Source organism: Ctenocephalides felis, unplaced genomic scaffold (genome assembly GCF_003426905.1).
Source record: "Ctenocephalides felis isolate EL2017-DRISC unplaced genomic scaffold, ASM342690v1 CF-g0.4_SCAFFOLD_03571, whole genome shotgun sequence".
NCBI lineage: Eukaryota > Metazoa > Arthropoda > Insecta > Siphonaptera > Pulicidae > Ctenocephalides > Ctenocephalides felis.
In genome coordinates, this window is record NW_020539725.1 from 25,439,091 (window position 1) to 25,453,423 (window position 14,333).

General features: G+C 26.6%; 2 protein-coding genes across 2 annotated transcripts in view; one reads left to right on the top strand and one right to left on the bottom strand.

The window, feature by feature from the left end:
• Positions 1-922: 922 nt before the first annotated feature.
• Positions 923-2,285, bottom strand: LOC113385312 (malectin-A-like). Its single transcript, XM_026623152.1, has 2 exons — positions 1,650-2,285; positions 923-1,567 (listed from the first exon to the last, which is right to left on the bottom strand). The coding sequence occupies exons 1-2, from the start codon at positions 2,283-2,285 to the stop codon at positions 1,379-1,381; spliced, it is 825 nt and encodes a 274-aa protein (XP_026478937.1). The 3' UTR covers positions 923-1,378.
• Positions 2,286-4,383: 2,098 nt separating this feature from the next.
• Positions 4,384-14,333, top strand: part of LOC113385843 (beta-1,3-glucosyltransferase-like) — a 97,706-nt gene continuing 87,756 nt past the window's right edge. Inside the window, exons 1-2 of the mRNA XM_026623672.1 lie at positions 4,384-4,695; positions 4,771-4,830. Coding sequence (XP_026479457.1) covers positions 4,665-4,695; positions 4,771-4,830 — 91 coding nt within the window. The 5' untranslated portion in view covers positions 4,384-4,664. The remainder of the gene's footprint in view (positions 4,696-4,770; positions 4,831-14,333) is intronic.

The window sequence follows — 14,333 nt, forward strand, 5'->3', positions numbered from 1 at the left end:
TATATAATAAGTAATAACAAAACTATAGATGTGAACAGCTTTTTGATTTAAGACAAGTTGTATGAACTTTCCGATATGTATATGTTGTATAATATAAATAATATTGTATAAAATAATAATGTGCCTTTGTAAGTACTTGCTTATTCAGCTGTACAATCACTTGTTTAATACTCGGTATATGTCCAGAAAATACTGCCCATTATTAATGAAGTTGAACATTTTTTATAGTTTGATTTAAGATGTTCGTAAGGATGATGTTCTCTATCGATATGCAAACATTAACGTACACTTTATTTACAATTTTATCAAATGTTCGATTTTTACTCACTATTACTATATATTGCCATATAATCAATGACATTTTTTATTCAAATTTATGCTTTTATAAATGCTTAATATACCTATATAACAGTAAGTATATAAAATATAAAATTAAATCAATGATTCAGGAAAAAATCAGGTAATTTTCAAACTAATATTTATTAACCCTGTTACACAAACAAATCCCAATTTCATAAAAAACATACAACATAAAAACTTCTAGTAAAACTAAGTCCATGTCATTTTAAATATATAAATTTAGTTTTTGTACATATATTAATAATATATTATTAAGAATTCACATTACTAAAGTAATCTTATTGACTAGACATAATTTTCACAAAATTCAGACCAATAAGTAATAAGATACAATATTACGAACTTACAGTTATCAGCCTCTATAAAATTAGTACCTTTTGACTATAAACATTTGCTATATATCTTTTATCGACATTGTTGAATCTAAATAAATTGTCTTCACATATTCTATTCTTGGAAAGCAAATATTTCACATAAAGATTTTGATTTAAAGCTACTATTTATATTTGTCTCTATTAATTATTCATAAGTAAAGATCGAGAATACTTTCTGTTGTACTAATAAAATAATACTATTTAGTTTTCAACTTTGTTAATTTCAGATCTCGCTATTAGTATTATATTAAGCTCAGCCAAATACTTCTCTATTCAGTTGATAATTCCATTGATATTTCAAATGAATAATGATATCAGTGGCAACACAGAATGTTGGCACAATTTATGATATCGATTCTAATATTGTTGTATACTGTGATACTTTGATGCAACTTTTTTTTATTCAAATTTGAATAAGAATTTCATTTTTAAGTTAAACTGCTAATGAGTAATATTTATGTGAGAACAATTTCTATTATCTTTCTCAAAGTGTGAAGGCTATAACAGTATCATAACTTCTTAAGAAGGCTATAAACATCATACTTCTTAAGAATCAAAATAATTTTGCTCGTTAAATACCTCACAGATATCATTAACTTGTATGAATACCAATGGATCATTTAAGTCTCAGTGAGTCCTATTATTTACATTTTACAAAGTAAAAGTAGTACAGGTATGAAAGCGCCTATGGCTATAACTACTGGAAGTAATACTGATGTTTCATCACTTGCATAAGGGTCTGGTTGTTTTGGACCCGATGTTTTACGTAAAGGTTCACTTACAAATTCCTCAGAATCAAAATCTTCATCATCAGTTTGCTCTGAATCATCAACCTAAAAAGGAGATCATACAGGGAGATATATATTATATAATTATTTAATGAGTAAATGAATGATTGCTTTACTATATACTTACATCTTTCACATCGCCATCTGAATTTACAGGTGGCAATTTATCAACATCATCCAATGTGCCTTTTATTAAATAAAATGCATTAATTTTTGGATTATCTCTGTATCCTTTTATAAATTCTAGTTTCAAACGACCTCCTCTTATATAGGATTCTTCTTCATTATAGTACAATTTTCCTCTCGATACACTGAATGGAATATATTCATCATGAGCAACACCTCGACCAACTTTATCGAATATGTCCAGCTCAGAAACAATAGTGTGAGCATTATTTAGAACGACATCAAAAACCTTCATGTTAGGTGCATTAAAATAAACTTCACAGAATTTTAAAACTAACACATATTCCCCGTCTTGAATAATAGGGATATCGTATCCGAATGTATCATGATGATACCTTTCTGTTTGGTACAGAATTTCGTCATTTTGGGGAACTCGTCCAATCATTAAAAGTTGTTTACCATAATCACTGGCTGTACCAATTTTATTCATAAGAGGATCTTTTTCATAACGTATTCCATTTTTATCTACATGAGTTTCACCACCGGCGTTCACTGCATAAATTATTTCACTATCGCATTTAGCACAAGAATTAAAAAATATATAGGTGAAAAATAATAATATATTCCTTATTACCATTTTGTAAAAATTGTCGACGTAATAATATTTAAAAGCATATGCCAGCTCTATTAAATCTAATGATTCAATCAGACATTTAATATAAGTAAACAATTCATAAGTAACATATCCATGTTGGTAATCTACGATAAAATTGAGTAAATATTAATTCTAATTGATAAAATGTAAATATTTATCACAGTTTGACGCATTGCATTGACATATACAATTTATTTATGGGGTTTTGGCTGCTGAAAATTAAAATATGTGCGCCTTCTCTTAGGGATTTTGGATATTGAGATAGAGGAGATCCGCGCCAATTGATATAATATAATCAACTAACGATGAGAAATTGTCAGTTGATTATATTTATCATTTCTCACTCATTTTATTTATATTATCATGTAAATAATATCCCAGTCATAAATAAGACAGCAATAGTAACCCTTTCCACTCGCTAATTCCAAAATTCACATAAATTTTCATCCAAGCATCCAAGTGGATAAGGTTAACAGGGTTAACATGAAAGCATAATCTAATTACTAGTAACTAACAGTTATAATAAAATTTATTTGCAAATAATAATGTATGTTTCATGATGTATGTTTACAGTTAATTTCATATAAGTATTTAAAAATCAAATAAACAATTCTTTAGTATATAATCGCTTAGGGTAGAGCGAAGCTTAAAGCTCCGCGGGTAAAAAAAGTCCATCATCAAGTTAGGATTTTTGAAACAATCATCTGTAAAAGTAGAGAGCAAACCTTGATTCTTACAATGCTATTTTTGTAGGATAAAAGGCAATGTTTGAAAATTCATAACAAAAGTATTTTCTTTCGTTGTTGTTTTCTTGGAATATGAGTGCTGTTGTTCAGTTTAAGAGAACTGATAATTTTTAAGTACTTATGCGTTATTGAATAGTTTCATAAGAGGTTCTGTTGGGGTATAAAGGACCAACTGAACCTTTACTCTGGCAAAGGCGTAAACAATAAAAAACAGTAAATTAATTAAATTAAATAAATAAATGTTTTTCTCCAACTCTGCCGATGATATTCATGACAAAATACCAGATATATAGGTTATATATAGTCTTATCATTGTAAAAATGTGCCCATGAAATTTATATTTTGCATTGTAAAATCTATATAAAATTTAAAAAAATGAAACATTCGATTTGTTTGCCCTCTGGCTATCCCATTTTACGCCGCCTATGGGGCTAATCTAGATGGCTAATTTTGGGGAAATTATCAAATAAACGAATTTATGTAATTAGGAACTGAAAATTTTACTGAACATAGTTCGATCGCTTGAAAGGTGTTATGTGTTATGATGTAGTATTTGCTTTAGACAGTATAATTACTTAAAGTCAAATTGGATCTTCGTGCCCCGCCCTTCCCTATATCAAACAAAACGAGAAGATATTAAATATCATAACATGGAAATACAAAAAAACGATTCTAGATAATGAATCCATATAGTTTAAAGGATAAAAATTGTAAAATTAACTTAAAGAAAAAATGCATGTAAAATGCAGGGAATGGAAAGCTCAAGTGGCTTAGAAGCAGTTATTTTTATTATTTATTTATATAAGCATGAAGCATGAAAAAACTTTCAATATTATTAAAAAATACAGTCAAATTGATATTAATAGATCAATTGGTGTATATATTAATCGGCATCAAAAACCATTTTTGTGCAAAAAATTTTACAGTCGAATGAGAAGTCAGTAGTTTTACTTTTCTAAAAATGTTGTTACAATTTATTTTGCGACTATCTCTAGGATTTCATCATGTTCTTATTATTCATATTATTTCAACACAATCTCTACAAAACAATATACGTAATAACAGAATATTCCAACATTATTAAAAACTTTCCTACATAGGAACCCATTGATTCAAAACTCTATGAAATAAAAAAGTTAACTGTTTCTAATTCCATGAATAAAATCAGTTTAATTGCATCTTTAAATCAATTGTATGAATTAAAATTGAAGTGATGAGATTTTGCAAGCTGATGAAAACATTAGCAGCATTCAGTAATAGATGGCACTGAAACGAGCTTGACATTGAAGCAAATGTCAAAAGTGAAATAAAAGCACAGGAAATTGACTTATCACATGTGTTTATTATTGTAACGAACATGCACAGTGATTCTAATATATATTGTCATAAAATGTAGAATAAATAAACAATAAATTCTTTGATAAATATAGTATTTAGCTTTAGTATCCACGTGTCACTAATAATTTTACAATGCGCATGAGTCCGAAACTGATAAAAGGATGCGGTATAAACAAAATTCCTTCAGTCACGCGGTAACAATTGTCAGAATAGCACTTTAATCTAATTTATTTGATGTGAATTAATTTGTAATTAATCGCGTATTCTACAAAACACGATGAAAATAAAGGACTTAATGATCATTAAAGGTAAGTTTTTAAACCACATGCATTATTATTGTAATGTAAAATATATTTAATTTATATATTTCGTTTAAATTCCAGAAAGATTTACATTCCCATTAGTTTTATTATGGCTTATCGCATTTCCTGTTCGAGCAATCGGTGAGTACTTTTCTTATTTATTGCATAAATGCGCTCTTTATTCGCATGCATTCAGGCGCATAATATATATATATATATATATATATATATATATATATCTAGTTATATATATATATATATATATAACTAGAAATCCAAAATAAAAATAAAGAACTGTCTTCTGAAAAATATAATTTATTGTCGACGTTTCAGAACTATGTTCGTTTCATCTTCAGGACATCTGTAAAGATCATATTCTTAGAAGTTAAACAACAAATCTTGTTTTCTAAAATAAATGCATAGATTATATGAATAGAAATATTAAAATTGAAATAAATATAATATTAAGACATGTGTAAACCTGCCTGATTATATATAAAAATAAAATAAATAATTTTAATTTATAATTTTTGTATCTGGGTTGAAGGATTATTTGTTTAAATAAATAAAGAAGTGTTAGTTACGATGGCTATGATGCGATATTGCTCTAAAGTTCGAAACGTCGAATATAAAATATACTAGAAACAGTTTGTATATATTATATAGCTGCTACGATTTTTTATTAGTTATTAATATTAACTGTTAATAATATTAACAGTTTCATGCACGAACGCTAATTTATAAACTCTTAGAGCATACGATAGTCATATTTTTACTTACAAAAATAAAACTGAGAATGATAGATTTATAAAGAAATTAAAAAAAAATGAAATTGCCCCTTATAAATCTATATTTCGATTTTTTTACCAAAATTCCTCATTAAATAAGTAAAATTATTCGTAATTATGAACATTCACGTATTCATCATTTTTACCACTTTTTTACTAAATTTGTGAATATGCTGTAAATTTATCATTTTTGAACGTTTGTTTTTATATAAAATTAGTAATGTTGTTATAATTTGAGATATTACTTCATACATCACTTGATTACAAAAACAAAGTAAAGTAACTCATTATACATTAAAAAATGCAGTAATTGTTTTATAATCATTTATATTCTACAAACAACTGCTGCCATCAAGTTTTATTATATTTCTCAAAAAGTACTGAAATATTATATATATTTAATTTAATTATATTATATTATATTAATTATATTTATATATAAACTTTCCAAACATCTAGAACAAACTGCATTTGTTACCTAAATGAATGAACCTAAAATGAACTTTGTAAGTTCTTTTTATAGAAAAGATTGTAAAATCGTACAACATATTAATTTAATCTTTATAATCAACTACAATTAATTACCGCTTGTTAGGGAAACTCAGAATTTGCTTTGGCGAAACATTCCTTTCGTAAATTCATTTTTCAAATATTTCACAATATCTATTTGTATTTGTAAGAAATAATATACCAAAAAACGTGTTCTGTCAATCCTTTTCCATATAATTATCAAGATTTTTAGTAAAAATCGAAATGAAAATACCACCACTAATTATAAAAAAGAGTTTATTATAAAGAGTTTGCAATTTAGAGGAAAGAAAGAAGGACGAGTAAAATTAGCACTACCGAGTTAAATAAAAAATATCAATGTAAAACTCTCTGTAATAGTAGAACTGTTTTGCCGATTTCGTATCTTCTGTTGAAAAATTCTACATTTTGATATAAATTATTACTATTTTCTGACGATTTTTTATGAATTCAATTTTATCTAATAATCTAATTGACTTCAATATATAAATATTCTATTCTATTTTCTATTGCACGATACATAATATATATTTTTCGAAATCGATCTAATAAATCTTTTACTTATAAAACTGGATCCAAAACATTTCTGACAACACACATTGATAAAATATAATATATACTAAATATACTGATAGTTGTTTAAAATTTGCATACTAAGATTTATTTGTTTATTTTACTCCGTAAAATAAACCAAGGCTACCTTGCGCTGCGTTATTCATATAAAATAGTACTAACAAAAGAATCTTATCAAAAGTGCATCTTCCTGATGCGTCATAATAATACATGCGAGAAGTTAGATTTTATGTGTCAAACGTCTGATCTGAAGCAAATAGCTCTTTGACAGTTTTAGGTACCATTTTATATGAAAAACGCAGAATAACACAGCCTTGCCATAACATTGCCGTCTATTATGAGATCAAATTGTATATTATAATATTTATTAAATTAATCATAATTATAATTGTGAATGTAATGTGACATATTACATTACATATTTTATATAATAAGATATGTAATAAAATATGTTAATTGCGAGATTTATCTGTTCGAATGGTTTCTATAGGACAGCGCAAATTAGATATTAAACTGCTTAATTAACCATAATGAGTTATTGCCATGTACAATTATGGTGCATGTAAATAAAAATCACATAATAATTATTATTATCAATATAAGATGTAAAATTACATTTCGACACGGAAGAGAAATATATTTGATGAAAAAGATATATTGTTCATTTTAGAAAACGTAAGACGCGTTTGATGTATATATATATATATATATATATATTTGTGTGTATGTGTATGTGTGTATGTATGTGTCCTACGGAAAACAATTTTCTTCAATACCCTTTATTGACTTTCGTTAATGCCTATTGACAAGCAAAGATGGAGAGAGCGCGTGCTCCTTTCAAGTACAAAAGTAATTTTCTTTTTTCAATAGATCTCATAGTGTTTTACTGAAAAATCACAATGCTCTATTTATAATCAAATAATGAATTTGTAAAGAATTTTATGAGAAAAAAACTGGCAGAGAATAAGTAATTGAAAACGGAATAATCGTGTCGTAGTCATACTATTCTATTGAAGTTTTTCAGGATTATCTTTCCGAACGATATTCATAGAATACTGTGAATCCTAATATTAATAGATTGCTTTATAAAATTGAATAGTTTTAATAAATTCACAGTATTTAGATAGCAAATGCTGCACAAATGTGATTTACATTTGTAATGCCATCAACTAATGGCCTGAAAGTAATTGATTTTTTTTTTATATTCAGTAATACAGAAAAGAGGAATGCATTAGTAATTTGTATTATTCGAGCTCGTTAGAATCTGTTCTCTTTTTCTAAAATATTGTAATTTCAATGCTTTGCTTACTACTCCTATCTTCAAAATAAAAATTTATTGAATGCATTACTATTATACCAAAGACATAATGAAATTTTCAACATTTTCAATAAATTATCCATTTGATCATAATTATCATAATATAAAATTAATTATCTATCATAACATAACATAAAATTAAAAGAAATTTACAAGTTTTTTCTTTGAAGTATGTTACTAATACTAAATTTTATAAAAAACTGTACCAATTTATATTAATACGTGTAACTGGAATCTATGGATTTATTTTGCGTTCATTTTTTTTTTTAATTTAAAAATATAATTAAACCTAAAAAAATTAAAAATAAAATATTTCCTATATATATCATACAAAAATTTGCAATGATCTGAGAAAAGATGGTCGTTAAAAAGGTAAGCTTTTTGTCTAAATATATCATCGATACCAATTCTAATTTTACTTATGTAACTCACAGAAAGAAAGCAGAACATTAATATCTATTGGTAATAATAATATAATTATTAATAATAATTAATTGAATGTGCGGCATATGTTTTCCAGTGTAGTTTTTACCCCTGAACACGAATCTAAAGTTAAATATTGAAAAAATTAAAAAAATGAACAAGATCTCTAGTAATTTTTCTGCGAGATACTTGAAATTTTATGATTTCTGTCATTTCATGACCTTTTTTACCTTTTATCAATTAATTTATATATAATAAATTCTGTTTACAAAACAAATTTTTGACTATCAAGTGATCGTAACTAATTGTTAAATTATTTTTACAATAAAGCTATAATTAAATAATTTTCTAGTCACAATTTTGAATGTCGTTAGAACTCAATAATAAGATATTGGTTATGTCGATTGCTTATATACATCAAAAAGTTTATGTAACTTGCAAAAGTTTAAAACTTAGGCCAAAATTACACAACTTTAACTAGGCATTGAATAAATTATAGCAAAACCATAGTCTTTATAACTCTACCCATTTCATTATATTTAAAGATAAAATCGTCAAGTATTTCTAAAACTTTCAAGATTGATGAATTACATGACCCGGTTCTACTTCGCGCGAAGATTCTTTAGATAAGTTTTCCGTTAGAAATGGAATGCTACGGCGCATTATATTTTTAAATGATTTGCCTCGAGTGTTAAATCTCGTAAAAGCTATCAGCAATTTGACGTTTTGTCTTTAGTGCAAACCCATGTTCAGTTTAAAATTCCTTCAACTGATTAAATATTCAATGCCTTATATAGGTTTATAAAGCATGTTTATTATGAGAAAATTGGACGACGCAGTACTATATTATATTGATAGTTGCAAATTTCTTCTGATTGATACCAATATAATAACAAATATGTGCAAACACATGTAGGTATAATTTCTGTAAAATAAGAGTTTTTACTTCTTTCTGATTGCAATTGGCAAATATAAGGGCACTATTATTATTAAAATTATAAATAAAATATATTTTAAAAAATGTATATGGATAAATTCCAAGCATGTTTTTGAATAAATATGTAGAGCATTTTATTTGGATATTATGAAATCTTGTATCTTGTCTGTGTCTAAATGTGATTAGCGTTTAGCTACAGTATTTTCTACCAATTACGAGTTTCCAAAAAAAAGAACTGTCAAAGAATCGATAAACTCGAAATGTCTCACTTCTATTTAAATTACTACAATTGTACTAATACAGAATATACCAAATCCCTTAATATTCAACTGGCGACAGCACGTGACTTTAATAGTATGTAGTATTTTTCATTATTAACCGTTACTAATTGGTACAAAATAACTATAATAATTCAACAGGTTCACAACCATTTTGCCTTTTCGGTCTTTGCTAGTTTAGGCATTGAGATACCCAAAAGATACTTTACATTATCCAGTGCTTCATCAATATTTCAATAGCCTGCACAACTCAATGTATTTTACAATTTTATATAAGTATGATTATTTTTCAATTGACTTCAGAATTCTGTTCAAACAAAATGCTTCCAACTAATTTATTCTGCACAAAAATTTGCTCAGTACATGAGATTCATTACTTCAAAATTCAAATTCATAAATATTAGATATTTTGAGTAGCATATTACTAATCTTGATGATTTTCAATATTTCATACCTAATATGACCGAAATCGTCGAGATTATTCATGCATGGCTTTTTAAATTTTTCATATTTAATAGTTTAGATTCTTCGCAAATCTGTATCATATGCAAATGATATTTAAAACTTCAATGTTTTTCTATTAATTGTTTAAATCTTGGTAGTTTTCAATATTTCTTTAATATATTATTCTTGGTTTTTCTCAATATAAACATCAAGATTTGAACAATCAAAAAGTTGAAAAATTCAATTTGCGTATATATTTGTAAAAACAATAACTTCATTTAAATTTTGCATTTGGTACCTTCAAGTAATAAATTTATCAAATGGAAACTTTAAAGAAATCGAAAAGTCTCCATATATTCAAATTATTTATTGATAAGATTTGCAGTAAATATTAAGAGCTACAATTCACAGTACATATTGTTTCACATTATTTTTCTAAGTCTAATTATAGTTTAAGATGATCAAATTACATAAGTCATTTTGAAGTAGAATTCAAAACTCACACGTAGTACAATAAGGTTTATATATTCAGGCTTTTGATGTGTATAAAATATTTCACGTATGTACTCGAAGAAAATGCCATTTTCTTTTAAAACACGATTTTGCAAGTCACTTCAAAAGATTTTCGATATGATTGAATATTTATTGAATTTCAGTTTGCATATGACAAAACTATAACCAGACGTACATATACAAATGCATATATATATATATATATATATATATATATATATATATATATGGTATATATATATATATATATACGTATATATATTCTACTTCATATTACAAGTGTATAACGTGAAGCATTTCCCTAAATTTCGAAACGAATTAATATTTTAATTTGTTAGTATAGTATGCCATCTTAGTTAAATTTCAAATATATTTTACACAGATTCAAGTATATATATATATATATATATATATATATATATTTGAGTAGTATACTATAAATTTGTACAGACAGAATATTGATGATAAGATATCACGCGATTTTCTCTGTATTTATTACATCACGGATGTCGGGAAAATATTTATTATTTTTGTTTTTCCGTCATTTTTCCTCGTGCATCGATAAAATGTATATGATTCAGTCAACTTATAATCCAGTGCTAAAGTTACAACAATATTATATGGCTAAAATAAAAATTGGAATATTCCATATATTGGAGCAGTACGCGACAGCCAATTATAACGCACTATTTGGAGAAAAAAAGTTTGTTTTTAAGTTATATAGTTTATTTGCGCAAACACATATAAATATAAATCCAATTATTAGAAATAGTGCCTTTATGAGTATTCTGAATTAATTTTAAATTTGAAACTTTATAGAGCATATCCACCTGATTCTATGAAATTATAACATGGGGCGTACCCTTTATCACCCACCACTCACACAAATTTGGTATTCAGCATTTTCGTTATTAAACTTTGTGAAATTTTGATATGAAACCGCGGAATTCCTAATATTGCATATAATAGTTAGGCTGGTTAGCCCATTTAGATGGATTAATCTGCGTGATTGGTTGTGGTAAATGACAAGTTAACGTTTTTTTTGTAGTTAGTTAACATTAATGTAAAATCTACTAATCCGCATTTTTTGTCATTAAAAGTATTAAAAACATTAAATATTTAATTTCAAAAAATTATGTGTAAATCAAAATATAATAAATATAACTAAATAAATGCTATGTGTAAATATATAATGATCGTTGTTTTAGATATGATTAAATAAAATTTAATTGTTTTTCTATTCAAATGTGTCTGCAATTTCAAACTAATTTACCCAAGGCAAGAGGAACAAGATGTCTCTGCAATATAGGAAACCTCTGATAGTAATTTTATTAGTATTCACTATGGGCTCAATAAAAATGTGATTTAAATAAATATTAATTCACATTTCAAATCTACTATTTACGTTGGTATAGATCTCTACTTTTTCATTCATGTATGATATCTCCATCATATACGAGTATGTATTATATAAGATGGATGAATAAACTGTAGGTAGGTGCAAAAATCGATCTGGGAGAATAAATTTTGAAATATTGAACATGTGCGAATATATAATTTTGACTATTTTTTCAAACACTAATGATTTTTTGTAATTAAATAACATTTTGAGACCACAAAACTTTATCATCGCACAAAGTTTCTTTAAAATCGCCTAAATGGAATTTTCAACAAATATTTACGCTCTTCACAAACAGCAAAATTGATTCAGGAATTTTATTGAAATCGTGGACGAAAAACTTTGCAATTATTTGCTAATAATAAAGAAACGGTTCGACTGATAATCGCGTAAAACAAACCAGTGCAAGTTTTTATAGGGTTAAACGGAATGATTAAATTTTTTAATTGCTGCAGTTATTTTCGAGAAAACGTCGGCGAAAGGTTTAAATTTAAGTTACCGAATCCTTAAAATAATAATAATAATGTAGATTTATTTCAAGTTTAGCTTTATCTTATAGTGATGCTGCAGATGTAATGAATTTGTTTCACAAATTGTTTGAGTTTTGGACTGTGTCAATTTCAAACAACCAGTATTATAATGGGTACAGAAATAATGTTTACTATTATATATATATATATATATATATATATATATATATATATATATATATAAATATATATAGGGTAGGACGGGGAACAAAGGCCTAATTTGACTTTAGGCAATTATGAAAACCAAATCCACCACACTACAATACAAAACACATATCAAACAAACAACTATCAAGCTATGTTCAGTAAAATTTTCATTTATTATCTAATTATTTAAATATGTTTTTTGCAAATTTTCTAAAATTTATCTTCTATACCTTTTTATCCATAGGCGAGTTAAAAAAGGACAGCCAGGGGAAGAAAGATCTATTATATTTCATTTTTCATTTTGTCAGAATCTTTATGAAATAATAGCTATATTTAACCAACGCAATATAATTGCGTTGAACAATTTTTTTACAAAAATCGCACCTCATGTAATTGTGGTCTGGTATTTAGTCAAAGACTTTATTATTAGTCAGAGTATCAGAAATAATCATCATCAAAGTTGGAATAACCATCAATTTAATTTTAGGCTTGTAAAATTTCTTTTTTTTAACTTAATTTAGTTTTTTATTCACCAATTTCTTATTATTCACACCTTGACAGTATAAATATTCAGGTAGTCAAATCCAAAATAACACCAAAGAGAAGAAATGCTTTTGTAAGCAATATTCATACATTGCCGTTTATCTCTTGGTAGCGGCATCGTGGCAATCAATGTGATGGCTAGTTACATATATTTTGCCCTCTACTTTAAAATACCATTGTTAAAAAAATCTATACTTAACTTGTTTTTGAGATGATGATGGTAGGCCTTTTTGCCCGCGGACTTTTAAGCCCCGCTATACCCTATTCTATATATACGTATGCACATTGCACCTGATACGGTATTATTTCAATAAATCTTTTCCGTCAAAATTATATGGCAAGTAAAATCACAGATTTAGACAGAATGAAAATTGTCTTCTCTTCCTACATACGTGTACCTATTATCTAAATACGCAATGCCCCAGAGCAATTTTTATACTGAACCAATTTTCTTGCGGCTTTTGTGAGATGTAAACCTTCTCATCCGTACCCGCACACATGCACAAAATGCAATAGGTATAGGATTTTATTTATAAGCACAAGACATCAAACTAGGATATGTTTCGTGACAATACGAATCTTCGACAATAAAATCATGTGGCATAAATCCGGGTTGTATTTTGTATATGGAGTAAGAAATATATTTACGGGTAGGTATTTGTACAAACACACACGTCATATGTCTATTTATAAGTACAACATTATAATATATACACATAAATATGTTCGAACAGCTTTCTTCGACGTTGTTAATATTTTATAAAGTTGGTAAATCAGAGTTAACACCACAGAGTACAAGACATTTGCTTTATTACATCACTACATTCAAGGAAACATACAATATGTATTTTTAATGTTTTCACTTCACATCTATTATTACAAATATTTATTTAATTTTATTAATTATGTAAAGTGAAAAACACAATAAAAAAATAGTTAGTTTACCGAGAAATGAAATAAATAATAATTTTACTTCATTTCTTAAAAAGATATGTTTTCTCAAAGGGTCTGATCGTGTTTCCATACAGAATTGGCCTCATCCTGGTATTTAAATTATTTTGATGCCATTTTATAGCTTTTTTCGAAAAAATCCGATGTATCAACTTTCAACTCCTTAGCTCATCATTTTGCCGAGATATCACTGAAGGTATGCGAAAGTGGCCCCTCTTTTCACTTTTTGCCGACACGGTGCAAGATATATATGCAAATATATATGCACGGTG